The 21,789-nt window shown below is 40.0% G+C and overlaps 1 protein-coding gene across 2 annotated transcripts in view; it reads left to right on the top strand.

Annotated features, from left to right (window-relative positions):
- lca5 (lebercilin LCA5) overlaps positions 1-20,771 on the top strand; it is a 97,333-nt gene extending 76,562 nt beyond the window's left edge. For both annotated transcript variants that reach the window (XM_060856770.1, XM_060856781.1), the window contains exon 9: positions 19,983-20,771. In XM_060856770.1, the coding sequence (XP_060712753.1) occupies positions 19,983-20,737 (755 nt within the window). In that variant the 3' untranslated portion in view covers positions 20,738-20,771. The remainder of the gene's footprint in view (positions 1-19,982) is intronic.
- Positions 20,772-21,789: the final 1,018 nt, after the last annotated feature.

The following is a 21,789-nucleotide window of genomic DNA, read 5'->3' as shown; positions in this document are numbered from 1 at the left end:
GGCCAGTGGGGTTGATTGGTGCAGGTGTCCCGGAGATGTTCCCTGAAGTGATCTGCGAGGAGTTGTCCAGTCTCCCTAACATAGAGGAGACCACATCGGGAGCAATGGAATTTCATTCCTCTATCCATGCTAGTGCATTCACCACAACTCAGTGCATTCTTATCTTAAAGATGAGTCTTTTATGCAGCACCTTATTGAATGCCTTCTGGAAGTCCAAGTATACAATTTCCACCTGTTCCCCTCCATCCACTGCACTTGTTACATCCTCAAAGAACTCTAGTAAGTTTGTCAAACAAAACCTTCCCTTCCTGAATCCATGCTGCCTCTACTTTAGCACATAAGGCAAATGACATTGGGTGGGCCTTGCAGAATTGTAGAATTGCTTCTTAGTCACCATTTAAGTTGGCCTTGGCCCCTTTGCTAGTTCCTAGACAGTCATGAAAAATGTCTGGGTATTTAATTAGGACTTCACTCAAACAGCCATATTTTAATTGAAAAATGATGAGCCAATCAAGGTGAACCTTTCTCAACCAATTTCGACCCATTAAGTTTGGGCGTGAGTCTTTTACTGCTATCAATGGAACTGGACCAGCTGCTTCTCCTAAGAGACCAGAACTGAAGTTGTACCTTACTGGTTCCAGGTAGAGGCTGTCAGCCTGGCCAAAGTCTAACACAGACTTAAGGATTGAAGTCCAGAGCAAATTTTGGTAAAGACTGATTCTGCAGTCACTCATATATACTAGTGCTAGTATTGACTTCCTTTAGAACTGACCGATTGTTTAACCAGATGTGTATTTTGATTGGTTCTGACTTGGGTGTTGCTAAGCAATTTAACTGTTCCAAACCAGTTGTAGGTGAACTTTGCAGGATGTGTACTCTCCTGTATACCAGCCTATGAGTTCTCTTACTCAACTCAGGCATAATGGAATTCTTTTGCTGTCTCAAGTACCGGCAGCAACTACAATGGCCTATCAGTCCAAATCCTTGAGAAAATTTTAACCGTTTGGCCAAAGCTTGGCTTTGTTTTGGGGTTTTTGCTGTGGGCTGACTGAGAGTCCCTCTGTTCAGGATATGTCCTTAGTGATGCTATGCAATTGTCTTCACTCAAATGGTGTTCCCAAGCTCAGTCAGCCTGGTGAGGATGTCCACTTCCATCAGCATACCCTGTAATTGATATGCTCTATTTGTTACATTTTCTAATGACAAAGCCAATTGTGGTGCCTGTTTGAAGTCCAGTTGGGCTTCAGCGCTTAGGCATTTTTTACATGATCATATCATTAATCCATCTTAAACAGTCTCTCAGTATCTCACTTAGGGTTAAACTAAAATCACATGCCTCTGCCAGTCGTCTTAGCCACATCAGAAATCCTGATATGGATTCGTGTAGCTTACGAACGGTTGAGTAAAGTCAGTAGCATCTCTGAGTTAGAGGAGGCTTTGGGTTGTAATAATACTTAGCTAATTCCATCACTTCTTGAAAGGTTTAAATATCTGTGCCTTAGAACATTAGGCTTCTAATAACTGAAAAAGCTGTGGGACTGCAAGCTGTCATGAGAATTACTCATTGCTTTTCATCTGTCCTAATGTCATTTGTCCAGAAAAAAAATGCATTCTTTCCACATACTGTGCCCAATCTCTGAAGGCAGGATCGAACGAGTCAAGACTCCCAAATAGCACAAGATACCAGAAATACTTACCAGAACTCAAAGATGATATTTGCAAGCAAATCTTTTCAAGAGCATGTTTTTCTCCCATCGCACTGGAATAACTCCATGAAGGCTGGTGACCTGTCACCACATCAGCATTTATTTACACGTGCTTAGTAAATAACACTGACCCAGCTAGCTCAGAGCTTGCTCCTAGAGTGAGCAGAGCCCCTGACCTTCTTGTTTATTTTTAAAAATTTTTTTCTAGAGAAATGTTTTCTCCAATTCCAGATACTTATATTGTTAAAAGGAGAACTTTTTTTTTGTGTGTGTGTGTGCAGGTGTGAGACACAGTGAAAGACACAAAGCGTACAAATCTTTATTCAATTTCCACCACCAGGAAAATAGGAAAACACCCGAGTGGCCAGTGACAAGCAGTGCCCTTCACATCAAAAAGGGCAATGCTGTGTGATCAAACAGTAAGGGGGAGGGCAGGGACTAAATTAAAATAGAGTTGGAGGGGGAAATGACGCACTCCACTCCCTGCGGCGCCCACCTCTCCCTGAACAACTCCAGGGTGTTGGTGGACACCGTGTGCTCCTTCTCCAAGGACACCCGGGCCCTAACGTAACCGCAGAACCCTTCTTTTTTTTTATTTTATTAAACAAATTACAAAACCAGGTTACAACAAAGTTACATTTACAGCTGCGTATAAGAGACAGCAATTTCACAAGAGAGGAGCAGCAAAGCCAGGCCCCAAACCCTATATGTTCAAACAGTTTGCAGAGACAGGAGGACAAACCTCAAATCCCAGTTTCACACCCTTCTTGTTTTTTTTTCTTTTACCCCCACACTACCGCCTAACTGCGGTAGTGCTTATTATTTTTATCCCCAGCTCCCATGGTGTGTGTGTGCAGGTGTGAGACGCAGTGAGAGACACAAGGTGTACAAATCTTTATTCAATTTCCACCACCAGGAAAAGTAGGAAAACAACCGAGTGGCCTGTGACAAGCAGTGCCCTTCACATCAAAGGGCAATGCTGTGTGATCAAAACAGTGAAGGGGAGGGCAAGGACTAAATTAAAATAGCGTTGGAGGGGGAAATGATGCACTCCACTCCCTGCGGCGCCCACCTCTCCCTGAACAACTCCAGGGTGTTGGTGGACACCGCGTGCTCCTTCTCCAAGGACACCCGGGCCCTAACGTAACCGCGGAACCCTTTTTTTATTTTATTAAACAAATTACAAAACCAGGTTACAACAAAGTTACATTTACAGCTGCGTATAAGAGACAGCAATTTCACAAGAGAGGAGCAGCAAAGCCAGGCCCCAAACCCTATATGTTCAAACAGTTTGCAGAGACAGGAGGACAAACCTCAAATCCCAGTTTCACACCCTTCTTGTTTATATCTGTCAGCCAGGGCTCCTTGATTGGACCAGGTTAACAGCATTAATCAGGAAACTTGCATTCTGTATTATACCTAGCTGACCTCGTTCCAATCACTCCAAATACACAGTTGCAATGAAATTATCCAGAAATTTTGTGAAGTCTACATAATACTCTTGCAGATTTACACTATATGAAAGCACAGATCAAACATGGAAAATTTCTTGTTTTGTGGCCTTTCAATTATCAAAGGATCGGGCTGGTAGTGGGTGGTGTCACTTCACATAGCAAACGTAATGGATCGCTGAACCGGATTATACAGTCCAAGCTCAGGTGAAGCCACATTTTTATTTGAACCATTGACCCAGATTTTGGCCATGGTAGGCAGTGTCTCCATCTTGTCAAAAATGATGTAAGAGGTCAGGAATCCCTAAATTCTACCCCTGAATGCCATGTCTCATTTCTGAGGGGGTCAGGTTTGGGGGTAGTTTGTATGGTTCCCAGAGGTAGCTAACCATTTAAATGATCAGCTGCCTCTGATGAATTTTGGAGATTTTCAGATTTTGGACCCTCTACTATGTGGAACCCAAAGTGTGGAGATTAGACCAGTAAAAACATGTCTGTGGTCATTTCATTTATTTTGAGTAACTCAAGTACCTTTTTGGAGAAGTAAGATAAACCTTTGGAATGATTCCCATTAAACATTTCAGGGGCTTAAGATGTTCTTCAGGATTATGAAAAGTGGCTATGCTTGTACATATAAAAGGGAATAAACTTTTTTTTTTGTTTTTCTTTGTTCATGAGACAAACATGTCATTGAGTTAGGCAAGCATTTATTGCCCACCCCTAGTTGCATTGAAGAAGATGGCTTGAACGTAGGAGACAGAAGCTGGTGGTAGAGGGTTATTTTTCGCATTGGAGGCTTGTGACCAGCAGTGTGCCATAAAGATCTCTGTTGGGTCCATTACTTTTTGTTATTTATATAAGTGAGTTGAGTATGTGTTTAGGAGGGACAGGTAATTCTCCTATAATGCACATTTATTAAACATGATTTGTCTATAATGCAATTTGTGAAGTGGCAACCTATTTTTTTATACAGCAAGCTCCTATTTGGTTTATGTGACTCTCATCCCCAGCATTAGGTGTTGCAATGTGTGGAGGACTGGACTCCACTTCGACATCACATGATTAATCAGCTCGTGTGCTTTCTCGTGAAATACCTTTGTGAAAGATATTGTGAAATGTTTGTGCTAGTGGACTTGGAAAAATACTGTGAAAGTGTCTCTACAGCCTGGGGACAAGAAGCTGGGAGAAATCTGTTAATTTAAAATGAAAAGAGTTGAGAAAAGAATGACATTTCACTGGAATTGACGAACAGTAAAAGGACAGTGTTGAGGAGCAGTTTGAAACCTGACATTGTTCTTTGTATTAAGAGCTTTGTTGTCTCTTTTGTTTAAAAGTATGTTTAAATGTTAAGGAATATCTGCAGAATCATGTGAATCACTAATCACTATGGTATAACCATTTGCAAAAAAAAACAATACAAGGGGCTTGGACATGGTCAGTCAGCTGCTCAGGGTAATCAGAATCAGGAAACTCTGCTCATACTGGGTGATGATGTGGAGGTTTGGGTGTTGGACTAGGGTGGACAAAGTTAAAATCACACAACACCAGGTTATCGTGGGTGAGAGAGAGAAAAATGGGCGGCACATGTTACTTTTGGAGCATGTGTGGAGATGTCCTGAGGGGGTGAGTAGGCTGTACAGTAGAGATTCAGGGTTAGTGAGGATGAGAGTGAGAGAGGAAGATGTTGCAGTAAATGCTGGGCACAGTAGCAGAGATAGAGAGAGTGAGTGTAAGGTGTCAATGAGAAGATGGTGACATTTTCACTGGCAGAGTGGAGAATGTAATTGACTATCTTGTTTCATTCTGTGCATTCCATCAGATTGTTAAGACCATATTGGCCTGGATGGTAATCCTGGTCCAGGTTGGCATGGTTCCAGTAGAATAGTGTCCTCAGGTCTGGAGAGAAGTCCTGCCTCTGACTCACCCCATCCTAATCAGCATCTCCATGTCCCTGCCTACAAAGGGAGAGGCACCAGTTTCCATTGTCTGCTGCGTCTAGGGCCAAGGTCAGGGACAATGCAAAACAGCTCTGTACTGACAGCCCCTGTCTGAGAGCACAATAACTTTTTAAAGATAGTACTGCACCACGATTATTGGTCAATTCTTAGATATCCAGGAAGTGGTAAGTTGTTTTCAAAATAGCTCATGATATGATGGTGCTAGAATATGTGAGAGGGGCGCCAAAGGATGCGATAGATAACAAATCAGGCAGATTTAGGGGTGGCACAGTGGCTCAGTGGTTAGCACTGCAGCCTCACAGCACCAAGGACCCAGATTCAATTCTAGCCTCGGTTGACTTTCTGTACAGAGTTTGCACATTCTCCATGTGTCTGCGTGGGCTTCCTCCGGTTTCCTCCCACAGTCCAAAGATGTGCAGGTCAGGTGGATTGGCCATGCTAAATTGCCCATAGTGTTAGGTGCATTAGTCAGAGGGAAGTGAGTGGGGTGGATTGCTCTTTGGAGGGTCGGTGTGGACTTTTTGGGCTGAAGGGCCTGTCCCCACACTGTAGGAAGTCTAACCTAAAAGGTTTACACCCCCAAGCATCACGAGATAAAACTCCGAAAAATGTGACAAAACGGACACTTAGTGAAAGAAATTAAGATTCAGTCCTTGATCTATCAAGGCAGATTTCATTCTGGGATCTGACTTGTGCAGTGTTACTATTGGATGGGATCAGAAGACTGGCTAGAATGTTTTGCAGCCAGCTGATATAGATGCCAGTCAAGAGTGCTCAGTTGAAGATTCCGATGAATTACTACACAGTACCGTACAACAAGTCAAAATTTAAGTAAACTGTGCTATCGTTTATGTTATGCTAAGTAGTATTTTTGTTTTGATTTTTTTCTGGTATTTTTCATGGTTTGCCCCAACCCTGTTTTTCTCGTAGGCGCCATTATTGCTATTGCACAATTTTCTATAACATGGCATCATATGGGAACGCAACTGTAGCATTACAGGAGATCTACTTGTATGATTAGTAAATTTGCAGATGACTCCAAAATAGATTATGTAGTGGACATTGTAGAAGATTATTTCAGAGTACAACAGGATGTTGATCAGATTGACCAATGGGCTGAGGAGTGGCAGATGTAGTTTAGATAAATGTGAGATGTTGCATCTGTTAAGGCAAACCAGAGTAGGACTTCTACAGTTAATGGTATGGCCCTGATGAGTGTTGCCAAACAAAAAGACCTAGGGGTGCAGGCACATAGTACCTTGAAATTGGTTTTGCTGGTAGACCGTGTGGCGAAGAAGCTGTTTGGCAAGCTTGCCTTTATTGGTCAATGCATTGAGTGTAGGAGTTGGGATGTAAGTAAGTTTGTGGCTTACAGTAAATTGGATGAGAGGGGATAGATTTTAAAAGGACCTGAGGGGTAACTTTTTCACACAGGTGGGTATGAGCTGTCAAAGGAAATAGTGAAGATGGATATAATTTACAACATTTAAAGGCATCTGACTAGGAACGGTTTAGAGGGATATGGCCAAATCCTAGCAAATGTGATTGGGTCAGGTTGGGAGCCAACCTGGTTGGCACAGAAAAGAAGGAGCAAAGGGTCTGTTTCTGTGACTCCGAGTGCCTGAAAAACCAAGTGAAGCAAGCTTTTGCTTCCAGCAACGGTGAGCTGTCTTCCTGAGTTATTGCATTCCTTAATTGTAGCTATACCCATGGTTCAACTGGGGAGACTAGAGGTGAGCTATCTGCCACAGAATTCCTTGCCTCTGACCTGCTCTTGTAGCTACAATATTTTTATGGCTGTTTAATTCAGTTTCTGGTCAGTGGTAACAATTGTAATGCCATTGTATGTTAGATGGATGTTAGGTAAACATTCTACCTTGTTGGAGTTGGTCATGGCCCAGCCCTTTTTCGGTGCAACATTCATTACCATGTGTCAGTCCAAGCCTGGATGTTGTACACATCATGCTACATACAGACATGGACCACTTCAGGATCTGAGGAGTCACCAATTGTGCTGAACATTGTGCAATCATTAGTGAACAATTCCACTCTGACCTGATGATGAAGGGACCTCAAGAAGCAACGGAAGATGGTTGGGACCAGGACAATATCCTGAGGAACTCCAGTGATGTTCTGGAATTAAAGTGATTGATCTCCAAAACCACAACCAACTTCCTTGGTTCCAGCTACGATTCCATTGATGACCACTGATTTGATTTGATATATTGTTGTATTGCTTAGCATGATAACCGGACAAATCATACCTTAGGGTAATAGAATAGAATGCAGAATATAGTGTTATGCTAAGAGGTGGTGGAGAGAATGATCAAGTCTAATATAGAAGAGTTCCATTCATAAGTCTGATAACAGCAGGAAAGAAGTTGTTCTTAAACTCCTTGATGGAAATCTGTTAAATGCTGTCATGATATCAAGGGCAGTCACTCTCGCCTCGCGTCTGGAGTTCATCTCTTCTGCCTATGTTCAAATCAAGGTTATAATGAGATCAAGAGCTGAGTGTCCCTGATACAATCCAAGCTGAGCATTAATGAATATGTTCTTGCTCAGCAAATGCTGATCAACAGTACTGATAGCCCCTTCCATCACTTTGATAATTGAAATCATGATTGTGACTGGCCAAAGGGAACTTTCCACAAATTATGTGGAGTTTAAAAGAAAATGCTGGGGTCTCTTTAACCATAAACCATTGTGTTGTGCATCTGATTTCTCAAACTACTATTTTCACAATGAGAACCTATCAAACAAGCACTTATAAGAAACGCTGTGACTTCTTATAAAATAGAATGTTGTCTTACATAAAAGATTGAGCACTTAAGTGAAATGTTTGTTTTCATAAGAAATCAGTTGAAGGAATTTCATTATACTATATTGAATGATTTTTCACTTCCATTTTTTTCAACCATTACCTCATTAATAAACAGAGAACTTTATTTTCTGTCAGTGTGCTTCCTGAATTATACCCTGATGAATAGGCATGGTGAAGGAAGGGCAAGGATGGGGTATGTAATTCATATTGTTAGGTGTTATAATGGTCACTAGGTATGATTGGGGGCATAGAGATAAAAGGGCTCAATGGATAGATGGACATTGGGCAGAATGGGAGTTATAAGGGGAATGTGCAGATGACCTAGGGACCTGAGGGGACATGGGGAAATAGGCGAATGGGCTTTTTTTAGAATGGGTATAAGAGCATAGGATAGTATAATGAATGGTATAGGTCATTAGTTGGCATGAATAGAATTTGGAGAGTGGGCTGATGAGAGAAGGAAGGATGTCATATATTAATTTTCTTTTAAACTTTGAAGTCTCCAAACAGTTTTACCACTAAATCTACCCTACAGTTCAGACATGTACATCAACACCACCACAAACCCCCTGCCCCATCCTTCCCATCACCACTTCTACCACCAGTTGCAAAGGGGAATTACAGGCCATAATTTTTAAAAAATTACCTTTTATGAGCTGGGATTTCTTCTGCCCATGTCCTGACCTGGGAATGAAAATGAAGGTAGTTGTCTCCAAAGATTTATTTTACTATAACTCAAAAACATTCACAATGAGATGTTTCCATCTAAAATGTCTAAGTGCAAGTGTTGTGATGAAAAGAAGTAAGCACACTTAAATATATGCCAAAAGTATCTACACATAGTTCACTAACCCCATGCAAACCTGAAAGAGGTTCTAACAAAGTGGAAAAGAATAACTTAAGGCTCTTTCCTCTTTTTGCAGTGATAAAGCTTAGCAGTCATCTGATGTTATGTGCTAGAGTAAAGGTGTTTCTGTTTGTTTGCGAGGCCAACATTACAAGCCATAAGAATAAGATAATCACCAATAAATCTATTATGAAAGCTCTTTACCCAAAGACTTTGCAACATGTGGATGAGGGTAGGGCAGTTGACATGGTGTACATGGACTTCAGTAAAGCCTTTGATAAGGCTCCACATGGTAGGCTGCTGGAGAAAATATGGGGCATGGGATTGAAGCATGGATAGCAGTTTGGATTAGAAACTAGCTTTCTGTAAGAAGGCAATGAATGGTGGCTGAATGAAAATATTCAGCCTGGAGTCCGGTCACTAGTGGTATAGCACAGGGATCTGTTTTGGGACCATTGCTGTTTGTCATTTTTATAAACGACTTGGACGCAAGCATAGGTGAATGGGTTAGTAAGTTTGCAGATGATACTAAAGTCAGTGGAGTGGTGGACAGTGTGGAAGAATGTTGCAGGTTGAGGGCGACTTGGATGAACTGTAAAATTGGGCTGCAAGGTGGCAATTGGACTTCAATGCAGATAAATGTGAGGTGATTCACTTTGGGAAGAATACTGGGTCAATGGAAAGATTCTTGGTTGTGTGGATGTGCAGAGGGAACTTGGTGCCCATGTATATAGGTCCCTGAAAGTTGCCACCCAGATTGATAGTGGTGTTAAGAAGGCATACGGTGTGTTAGGTTTTATTGGTAGACGGATTGAGTTCCGGAGCCGTGATGTCATGCTACAACTGTACAAAACGCTAGTGCAGCCTCACTTGGAATATTGTGTGCTGTCCCATTACAGGAAGGATATGGAAGCATTGGAAAAGGTGCAGAGAAGATTTACCAGGATGTTGCCTGGTCTGGAGCTAAGATCATTTGAGGAAAGGCTGAGGGCTGAGAGAAGAAGGCGAAGAGGGGATTTAGTAGAGACATGCAAGATGATCAAAGGATTAGATAGGGTGGACAATGAGACTCTTTTTCCTAGGATGATGACGTCTCCTTGTACAAGGGGCCATAGCTGCAAATTGAGGGGTGATAGATTTAGGATAGATGTCAGAGGCAGGCTCTTTACACAGAGAGTGGTAAGAGCATAGAATACGCTGCCTGCCAATATAGTTAACTCAGCCACATTAGGAGAATTTAAACAATCCTTGGATAAGTATATGGTTGATGATGGGATAGTGTAGGGTGATGGGCTTAGATTAGTTCACAGGTCGGTGCAACATCGAGGGCTAAAGGGTCTGTTCTGCACTGTATTTTTCTATGTTCTATGTTCTAACATGGAACTTGTCACCTGAAGGAGTAGTTAAGATGGATAGTATAGCCACATTTAAGGGAAGCCAGATAAAGATGGAGAGAAAAAAAGATGCACTGATTAAGTTAGATGAAGATGGGTAAGATAACGGTGGCACAGTGGTTTGCACTGCTGCCTCACAACGCCTGAGACCTGGGTTCAATTCCCGACTCAGGCGACTGACTGTGTGGAGTTTGCACGTTCTCCCCATGTCTGCGTGGGTTTCCTCCGGGTGCTCCGGTTTCCTCCCACAGTCCAAAGATGTGCGGGTCAGGTGAATTGGCCATGCTAAATTGCCCGTAGTGTTAGGTAAGGGGTAAATGTAGGGGTATGGGTGGGTTGCGCTTCGGCAGGTCAGTGTGGACTTGTTGGGCCGAAGGGCCTGTTTCCACACTGTAAGTAATTTAATCTAATCTAATCTAATAAGGTTTCAGCATAGACCAACTGAGTTGATGCCTGTTTCTGTGTTATATTCTGTGCAAAACCCACAATGCAATGGATTTTCAGAATTAGTTGCCTTGTTCTGTGACTCCCCATTTTTCTCACAGAAATCACCTTTATTTTCTGCCTTCTACTTTTTTTTAATAATCTTTTATTGTTCTACAGATAAAAGTTATTCTGTTACAATGCCAAAATTGTCACTGCTTTTATTAAGATTTTTGAGTTAGTGTCTTTGTTCCTAACTGTGATAAAAGAAGAATGTGAATTACTGTCAACGCATCAAAGTATACTTTGTAGATTTCAACATTTATCAGGATAATGATTATTAGCAACAAAAAAAGAACTAAGCTTAAAAAGATTGAAGGTGGCATTGCATTGTCATGTAATAAGGATTATTGGTGCTTATATATATTCAGGTCTTGTTACATGAGCTGTGAAACAGCAGTGGAGCTATAATTTTATCTCACTATTTCTGGAAAAAGAAAGATTTTCTTTAACATATTTTTCCTCATCAACCTGTTCAGATGTTATTATACACTTGAACCTGAGCCTCCCGGCCCAGGGGTAGGGTAGTTAATGGCTTAAAGATATCCCAATCAATTTACAACTCATGGTTAACTTCTGAATTCTAACTAATGTCCTTATATAGGAAGGCAGAGTCAATTTGTATACAGCAAGATTCTATAAACAGTGAAAGACCAGATAAAAATGTTATTGGGTCTTTAAGTAAAGATAGTTCATCAGATCACTGAAAACCTCTTTGCTCTCAATTTGTGTCCAGGAATTATTATATTCACTTAGACATGCAGAAGACATCTTGCTTTAATATTTCACGCAAGAAATGACATCTCTGACAATGCAACACTCAACTGAAATTTTAGCTCATTTTGCCTGCTTAAATCTTAAGTTGGATTCAACCTTTTGTTTCAGTGATAGAAATGTTATCGACCAAGCCATGCTGGCACACCAACAGGGATAAGCACACAATCTTATTTCTTGTAATTTATGCTCCTTGATAAAATTAATTTGTTCTATGATTCTGAATCTCCTGTATACAGTCATTCATTGCACATGTTCAGAGATGTTGAATCAAAAAAAGACAAAATAATCCTAAACCTTAGGGTTAGTGACCAAGAAATAATTTAGTTCAAAAGTTAAAGTGCTACGTCTGCTGAAGATCGGAAATAAAAACAGATTTTGCTAAAATGTCATTAACCTGAAACATTAACTTTATCATTTCTCCAGTAATGCTACATCACTGCTTCATCATCTATTTCAAGTTAGCATCCTCCTCTCTGATGACTCTCCTCCTGTTATAGCACTGGTAGAGCTTTTTGTTGCTTTTAGGTCTTTTCCTTATTGCTTACATTTGTTTTAATTTCTTAGAATTTATTTTCTTGTCTTTTTTCACCTTTCTCCCTGTATAGGCTTTCTCTTTATTTCATCTTAATATGTTATTTGTGTGTTTGGATCATAGAATGTAGAAAAGTACAGCACAGAACAGGCCCTTTGGCCTATGAAGTTGTGCCAAGGATTAATCCTAATGTAAAATAAAATAACCTTACCCACGCACTCTTCAATTCACTGCCGTCCATGTGCATATTCAGCAGGCGCTTAAATGTCTCTAATGATTCTGCTTCCACCATTACCACTGGCGATGCATTCCATGCATTCACAACTCTCTGCGTAAAGAACGTACCTCTGACGTCTCCTCTAGACCTTCTGCCTAATATCTTAAAACTATGACCACTCATCCCAGTCAATCCTGTACTGGGGAAAACTCTCTGGCTATTGACTCTATCCATGCCTCTCATTACCTTGTATACCTCGATCAGGTCACCTCTCTTCCTCCTCCTTTCCAGAGAGAAAAGTCCGAGCTTAGTCAACCTCTCTTCATAAGACAAGCCCTCCAGTCCAGGCAGCATCCTCTTAAACCTTCTTTGCACCCTCTCCAAAGCCTCTGTATCTTTCCTATAGTAGGGTGACCAGAACTGCACACAATATTTCAAGTGTGGTCTCACCAGGTACTTGTAGAGCTGTAGCAAAACAGCTCTTAAACTCGATCCTCCTGTTTATAAAAGCTAAAACACCACATGCTTTCTTAACAACTCTATCCACTTGGGTGGCAACTTTGAAGAATCTATGTACTTAAACACTAAGATCCCTCTGTTCTTCCACACTGCCAAGAATCCTGTCTTTAGTCCTATATTCAGCATTCAAGTTCGATCTTCCAAAACACATCACTTCACATTTATCCGGGTTGAACTCCATCTGCCATTTCTCAGCCCAGCTCTGCATCCTGTCTATGTCACACTGAAGCATGCAATAGCCCTAAATATTATCAATGGCACCTCCAACCTTTGTATTGTCTGCAAATTTACTAACCCAGCCTTCAATCTCATCATCCATGTCATTTATAAAACTATAAAAAGCAGAGGCCCAAGAACAGAGCCCTGTGGGACACCACTCAACTCTGACCTCCAGGCCGAATACTTTCCATCTACAACCACTCTCTGTTTTCTGTCAGCCAACCAATTCTGGATCCAGATAGCCAATTCTCCCTGTGTTCCATACCTCCTGACTTTGTGAATGAGCCAACCATGGGGAACTTTATCAAATGCCTTGCTGAAGTCCATATACACCACATCTACTGCTCGACCTTTGCCGACCTGTCTTGTCACCTCATCGAAGAACTGAATAAAATTGGTTAGACACGACCTGCCCATCTCAAAGCCATGCTGACTGCCTTTAATTACGCTATGATTTTCCAAATAGTCATAAATCCTATCTTTCGGAATTCTTTCCAAAACCTCACTGACCACAAACATAAGACCGACTGGGTCTGTAATTGCCAGGGATTTCCATACTACTTTTCTTGAAAAGAGGAACAACATTCGCCTTCTTCCAATCCGGGAAGAGTGAGGAGGTAAAGATCTTCACCAGCGGCTTAGCAACCTCCTTTCTCGCTTCCCGGAGCAACCTAGGATAAATCTGGTCTGACCCTGGGGACTTATCAATCTTAATGTTCGCCAAAATTTCCAATGCATCAACTTAATCAATTTTGATCTGTTCAAGCCCATATCCCAGCTCTCCGAAGTTCTCATTCACAACAAGGTCCCTTTCCTTAGTGAAAACTGAGGCAAAGAACTCATTCAGGACTTCCCCAATCTGTTCAGACTCCATGCACAAGTTCCCTAAGCTATTCCTGATCGGCCCTACCTTCTCCCTGATCATTCTGTTATTCTTCACATGAGTAAAATGCCTTTGGGTTCTCCCTAATCCTTCCTGCCAAGCCTTTCTCATGCCCTGTCCTGGCTCTCCTCAGTCCATTTCTGAGCTCCTTTCTAGCAAGTCTGTAATCCTCTAGAGCTGTGCTGGATCCTTGCTTCCTCCACCTTACATAAGCTGCCTTCTTCCTTTTGACAAGAAGCTCCTCTGTTCTCGTCATCCAAGGTTCCTTAATCGTACCCCTTCTTACCTGTCTCAGAGGAACAAATTCGTGCATCACTCGCAACAACTGCTCCTTAAACAGTCTCCACATGTCTGCTGTGCCCTTTCTGTGAAACAATTGCTCCCAGTCTGTACTTCCCAACTCCTGTCTGATAGCGTCATATTTTCCTTTTCCCCAATTAAATATCTTCCCTTGGTGACTGCTCTTTTCCCTCTCCAAGGCAATGGTAAATGTGAGGCAGTTGTGGTCACTGTCACCAAGGTGTTCTCCTACCACGTGATCTGATACCCGTCCTGGCTCATTGCCGAGCACCAAATCCAAACTGGCCTCTCCCCTCGTCGGCCTGCCTACATACTGAGTAAGGAAACTCTCCTGAACACACCTAACAAAAATTGCTCCATCCAAACCATCTGCACTAAGGATGGTCCAGTCGGTGTTGGGAAAAGTTGAAGTCATCCATAACAACAACCCTACTACATCTGCATTTTTCCAAAATCTGCCAACTTATCAGTTCTTCAATCTCTCTACTGCTATTAGGAGCTCTGTAGAAAACCCCCAGTGAGGTGGCTACTCCCTTGCAGTTCCTACCTTCCACTCATTCTGACTCAATAGGTAAACCTTCCTCAACAACCTTTGTTTCTGTAGCTATGATGCACTCTCTGATTAGCAATGCTACACCCCCTCCTCTTTTTCCACCCTCCCTTTTCTTTTTAAATGTTCTAAACCCTGGAACATTTAGCAACCATTCCTGCCCTTTTGAAACCCACGTATCATGCTTATTTAACCTAAGAGTGTATGGTTTATATTCATTTGTACCTTTCACAGTAAAGGTTATCACATAAAATATAATCTTAAGTTATTTCATTTTTTTCTTCATAGTAATGACTCTCAGTCAATTCTTTTAAGACCTTCTTGCATGCTTATAACCACCAAAGCTACTTTCATTACCAGCATAATTTATTGTTTATAAACCATGTTATTTCTAATGGTATCCCAAGTATAGTGCATTAGAAAAACTGTGTAAAATATATTTTGTAGCTAATGTTCTTGATGATTTGATTAGTCTCTGTTTATATTGCTCCTGACTCATCTGATATGATACGGAATCCCTTGTCCATGCCTTTGTTACTACAAGACTTGTATATTTCAATGTTCTCAAGGCCAGCCACATGCATTTTACCATTTGTAGAAAGTTCATCCAAACTCTGTAGTTGGAATCCTAACTTTGTACAAAGTCTCATTCACCCATTGTTCTGGTGCTTGTTGACTTTGATTGACCCCTGATTAGATAATAGGAGAAAGTGAGGACTGCAGATGCTGGAGATCAGAGCTGAAAATGTGTTGCTGGAAAAATGCAGCAGGTCAGGCAGCATCCAAGGAGCAGGAGAATCAACGTTTCGAGCATGAGCCCTTCTTCAGGATTGCTAAAGAAGGACTCATGCCTGAAACGTCGATTCTTCTGCTCCTTGGATGCTGCCTGACCTGCTGCGCTTTTCCAGCAATACATTTTCAGCCCTGATTAGATAATGCCTGATTTCAATATGCTTATCCTTGTTTTCAAATTCTTTCTGCCCTACATTTCTCCCGAGACACCCCCAATTCCATTCTCTTAAACCTCAAACACCGATTTCAATCACTGTTTCATGGGCAATTATCCCAGGTCCCAGTTCATGTCTAGAATTCCCTTCCAAAACCTCTTCACCCCTGTAACTCTCTATCCTTTTTTGAGATGTTTCATAAAGCCTTTTTCATTTGTTCTATTATCTCTTTATCAATTTCTTTCTGACAATGTTCCTGAGGATCGTTTTGGAATACTTTGCTATTTTAAAGACAAATGCAAGTTGGTAACAATCAATTTTCTTCATTTTTAATATCCCTTAGTACAATAGGATAACCCTTTTTTTGTTTTTTACTGATCTGAATAATAAAATATACACTTGCTGAATTGAATACATTCTGAAGTTCAATTGATACCGCAATGCTTTTGGCTGAAGCCTTAATCTATCCCTGCAGAATGAAATGAAAGTGTCTTAAATTTGCCCTCTAATATACAGCATTTGTGTATTACTAAAAGAAGAAATACAATATCGAAGCTCTTTATCTGCACTCATCAGGACCAAAGCAAGAATAACAAATTTCAAGGAAGCAATAAATTATATTGCATGAGGAGAGGGTGCTGATTAGTTGACAAATCAACTTTCCTTGCTCAAGGGCTTTTGTCAGGGAGAATGCACCAGGGAACTTTTGCTGTCCACACGGTTTTGTTTAGTTGAAAAATACACTGATATATGTAGCATCTAGCTGATATTTTTAAATTGGTTGTTAATGTAATTCTTCTAATACTCAGGATTGTTATCACCTCTCCAGTTGAAAATCACATCAACATTAGACATTGAAATTTTGCAAGTACAGGCTGGTGGAGTAGTTTTTAAGTGCTTTACCTATTGTGCATTCTGGACAGCTACTGTCTATAAAAGTAAGATTTATCTCTTGAGTTATCTTTCAAGATCTAATGCATTGGAAGTATGAAGGCTTTTAATTTTTTTTACAAAACAAAATGAGTCGTATTGAAGTATATCTTGGAAGTTTGCCAACCTGTGCATTGTCATCTGCCAAGATGCAGGATGGTCCACTTTTCTTCAGTTTAGCTCAACATGCCATTTAAAATAAAGAAAATTAATTCTACACAGATTTCCTTCAATGTTTACAATAGACCTTCTGCCTCAAAAATATTTTTAAAATTGAGTAGGCCTGCCAGCTGTCCATTAGGAAATGTTTGTTTCTGAGTATCATAAAGCCCGTTAAGGTTCTCTCTCTGGTTAATCCTCCCACATGACGAATTAAGTATATTTGGCTACGAGACTTCAAATTTAACCTTTCCAAAAATAAAAATTCTGAAGCTTTCATTCCCACCCACAATAAGGTGATGTAACCAAATTCTAGAGTGAAAGCACACCTCCCAGGCCATCAACTTCCTTTCTCCACCTCCTCTTTCTCCTCTCCACCCCCAACAACCACCACCAAATCCACAGAAAAAGGTGATCAACAAAGGTTGACATGCTCCTGCTTGTTGTTGATAGAAAACCTGCCAGAAACAAGTTAAAGTTCTATAGTTAAGAATGGACTGATTCTAATTTGAGACTTTATTATGAAAGTTCAAATCAAATGGATTTATTGAGACAGTAAATGGGTGTTCCAGAGTATAATAGAGTAACAGATTTCTATAACAAATTGTCTGTTGTGTCCATTGTCAGTATCATGTTCTTGAACTTCAGAATACAAACATTAATTCCATGTTTGTAATAAATGACATTCAATTGTAGATAAATATGTTTCTAGTTAAAGTACTGTACAACTGACTTTATTTGAACAATTGCTTTCCAATTGCTAAATTCCTCTGTTGACCTAGAAAAGGTTAAAAACTTTTACTCTCGGAAAATAAACTTCTGTCCTATCTGTATCATTTATAAAGTTCATTTTCTAGTATACAGACATATAAAACTCCTGGATACATAACGATTACTGCATAATACTTCTGATGCTAACTTTATGCATTGCATCTTTTCCACTGTAAAATCCGCACAATCCTGTGGAAAATTTTGAAAGTTGATTTCTGTGCTGTTGAAATTGAAACATTGTTTAAACAATCAGCGCAGATATTTATAAACTGGTACAACATAATTGCAATTACATATATATGGTGGTGAGTAATCAAGATTGGGAACTGACCAGTTAAGGGCATTCAGTCTTTAGAAATGTAAAGGCAAAACTGGAAAGGAGGTAGGGTGAGTTAGTGTTGTTTGTGAATGTTGAAATCAGTGTACTAGTGAGAAAGGATATTGGCGCAGGAGAACTAGATGTGGAATCAGTCTTGATAAAGGTAAGAAGCAACAAGTGGTGGAAAACATTAGTGAGAGAATTCCATAGGTCTTCAAATTGTGATGGTAAGGTAGGGGACTGCATTAAACAAGAAATTAGAGGTGCGTGCAACAAGGTGCTACAACAGTCCTGGGTGGTTTGAATGGAGATATAATGAACAAACCGCATTAACAATAATAATACTGAGGCAGCTGTATTCTGGAGTGTGTACAGGATTTTTATTAAACCAGTACATTGAGAAATCAACATGGAATCAGTCTTGATGAAGGTAAGAAGCAACAAGTGTTGGAAAATATTAGTGTAGGTTTTCTACAATGAAATGAGTTATTTAAATTTGTTGTTGGAGGTTCTTTTGGAATAAGTGACATCACATTATGTAATAATTTATTGGGATAAAATAGTGAAGTAAAACTACAGTCATAGTTCTTAACAGAGGAAACTATGAACGTATAAGGACTGAGATGTCTGTGAAACACTGCGTGACTTTATTAAAGGACATGAAGTGAATGGGCAGTGGCTTAAGGAACTAAAGCATGCACAGCAGCTGTTATTATATAAACTTTTCAGGCAAAACCACACAATGGGAAAAGAGACTCAAAACATGGTTAACAAAAGAAATTAAGGATTGTGTTAGATCTGAAGAACAGGCATATTACATTTGTAGAAAAATCAACAAGCCTAAGAACTGAGAGCAGTTAGAATTCAGCGAAGGAGCACCTAGAGTTTAATTAAGAATGGAAAAATGAAAAGTAATTAAACTTGCAAAGGACATAAACGCAGACTGTAAGAGTTCTGTAAGTATGTAAATAGAAAAAAAAACGTGGGTGAAGACAAATAGTGTAGGCAAGTATCAGTCTGAAACAGGAGAACGATAATGGAAGAAAAGGAGATGGTGGACCAATTAAACAACTATTTTTGTTCTGTTTTAGAATCATACAGCACAGAAGAGACATTTGGCCCATCAAATCTGTAGCACCAGAGAAGAGTCAAAGATAACTTTCCAGAAATGCTTGTGAAGCAAGGGTCAGCTTGAATCAGCATTAAGGAATTTAATATGAGTGAAACAAAAAGTGCTGGAGAAACTAATAGGATTGAAAGCTGATAAATCTTCTAGGCTTGATAATCTGAATATCTGGGTAATAAAGAAGGTGGCCAAGGATATGGTTGTCATCTTCCAATATTTGTAGATTCAGGGACATTTGTGGCAGAATGGAGGGTGGCAAATGTAACTGCATTGTTTAAATTAATTGGTAAAGTTTTAAAGGTGCACAGAAATGGAGTTAGATGAAGATACACAGTAGCAGATAATGTTTAACCTTGAAAAGTGTGAGGTATGCACTTGCAGCATCTGCAATAATTTGCTCCTCCTGATTAAGAAGGCGTATAAGACACATCAGTCAAGGCACAGATTACAAGAGCCAGGAAGTGATATTGAAGCCATATAACATGTTAGTCAGGCCACAGCTGGATTATTGTCTGGAGTTTTGATCAGTGTACTGTAGGGGAAAGATATGATTTTATTAGAGAGGATGCAGAAGAGATTCACCAGGATGTTGCCTGGGTTAGAGCATTTTAGCTATGAAGAGAAGCATGGGTTGTTTTCTTTAAAGCAGCCGAGGCTGAGGGTGACCTTTTGAGCTCTATAAGATAATGAGGGCATAGATAAAGAGGACAGAAACCGCTGTTCTTCTTAGTTGAAGAGTCAAGAATAAGACACTTAATTATAAAGGTGAACTCTTGAGCTCCCTTGTTTTGACATTTCTCCTTGAAATAATAACTAAAATCTGATAATCGAGCCATTCATTTCATTGCTATTTGTGAGAGCTTGATTTGTATCAATTAGCTTCTCCATTTCCTACACTACATCGACTGTAAAACACTTCGTACTGTCTTAAGTTTGTGAAAAGCACTATATCAATGCAAACTTTCAAATTTAGTGATTAAGTTTAATTTGGAAAATAAAGTGAAATGGTTGCACAATTCAGAAATGGACATCAAGAAATTGATATTACAACTTTTCTTTTACATTTGCAGAATGGGAACAAGAAGAGCAGGAAAGAAAACGAGAGGAGAAAGAAAGTACTGCAAAAGAATCCAGTTCAAGAGAGACTGAGCACCAAAATATGGAAAAAATGAATGAGAGACGCAAGAAAGAAATTCTTTTGGCAAAGATGCGAGAGATTGACGAAGAGACTAATGGAAGTTCCGTAATCTCACCGCACAATACATCACACCTATTTTCCACAGAAATGTCAAAAAGCCGTGATTCCCCAGAAAGATTGCAAAATACTAGTAACTTTTTGAAATCTGTGGACAGTACACCAGCAGAAGGTTATGGTCGTAGAGGTACCAGGACCACAAACTTCAGTGCTGAGCTGAGCTTCGGTATGTATGCACCATCTTTTGGGAAAGGAACTGGGAGGTCTAGTCTAATAGATCAGAAGAGCAGTAACAAAGAGGAGCAAATGAATGGCTATCATGACCTTTCATTTAAAGACAGAAAGTCTAACTTGATGGAACAGTTGTTTGGATCTGGAGCTGCCACTGGCTTCTCCACTAAGGAAGAGAATTTTCTAATGTCTCCTGCTGTAGAGCAGCCTAAGGGGAGTAACAATTCATTCCCTTGGGAACAAACAAATAAACGCACAAGTAAAAATAATAGTGGTGATTCTATCTCTAGTGATGGCATGATCAGCCCTAATCATCACTATTCCAAATACACCTCAATTAAGCCAGCAGTAAATATAATTGATTCACTAGAAGATGAAGTAGAAGAGGTAGTATTATAAAAAAAAACTTTATTTCCAATCCAGACCATTTTCATGAAAGGTATTATTAAAGTATTCAAATTAATGTAACTTTACACAAAATGTTCCAAATGATAAATAATCTTACCAGCTATATCACAAGTCATCCTTCTATCAATACAATGTATTTGTCCCTTGTTATTTCCAAAGTTCCAAAATTAATTATTTATAAATGCCTGTTGTTTGAAGGTCCATTTCTCTATTTTGAAGATCACTGTCTTAACTCCCTTCCATGCAGTTGAATTGCTCACTCTATTAATTTCAAAGTTGATGCCCTACATTATTTACTTCTTCCAGGCTTGGGAAGATGATGCATGTGTACTACTCTCCTTTTATTACTAGTTGTAAAATATTGCCTTCCGAGAAGTATTGAATTTGACCAACGTCCAATTAAATGCTCTATCTATCAACTGTATTTAGTGATGGCCTTATCAACATTTTGGTACTCCCACTTTATTATATTGCTACTAAGAACAAGCCAGAGATTTGCTTGATTCGATGTAGTAATTTTGGATGCCATGATAACTTTGGTGGAAGAGGTATATTTAACTGGTCTGTTTTGCTTTTAGTTAAGGTGCAGCTCCTAGCATAAGAGGTAAGCCTAGCACCCGGTTCCTTTGGGTGCACTTATATTTCTTGTCTAGTGGACAAATCAACATGTTTAGAAGCCAGCAATCTTTTTTCTTGCTTTATCTGTATTATTATGCCAGGTGTAGATCTAGTTGTGTAATTTTGGACTAAGATCCCAGTCAATGTAGTGGGGGTGGAGATCAGAGGCTCAATTTCCCCCTTACAATATTGAAGTTGCAGCCCTCCTGTTTCAGCCTACTAATGTGTTTGCTGAATGTTTACAGGCCATTCCTGCAATTTGTTATTTTCCCTTGGTTGGGAAATATGGAGGATTACAACCTGATATGCACTTAAAATAATATTGAGATCACAATTTAAATTCCTGTCAAAAATTCAAGTTTCCCTCCCTATTGTATTTTCCTCAAAGTGGATGGGGTCTTGAAGCCTGTGGGAATCCTGCCAAT

Source organism: Hemiscyllium ocellatum, chromosome 3 (genome assembly GCF_020745735.1).
Source record: "Hemiscyllium ocellatum isolate sHemOce1 chromosome 3, sHemOce1.pat.X.cur, whole genome shotgun sequence".
NCBI classification, from domain to species: Eukaryota; Metazoa; Chordata; class Chondrichthyes; order Orectolobiformes; family Hemiscylliidae; genus Hemiscyllium; species Hemiscyllium ocellatum.
The sequence above is the reverse complement of the archived record's forward strand: the minus strand, read 5'-3'. Positions and strand labels throughout refer to the sequence as shown.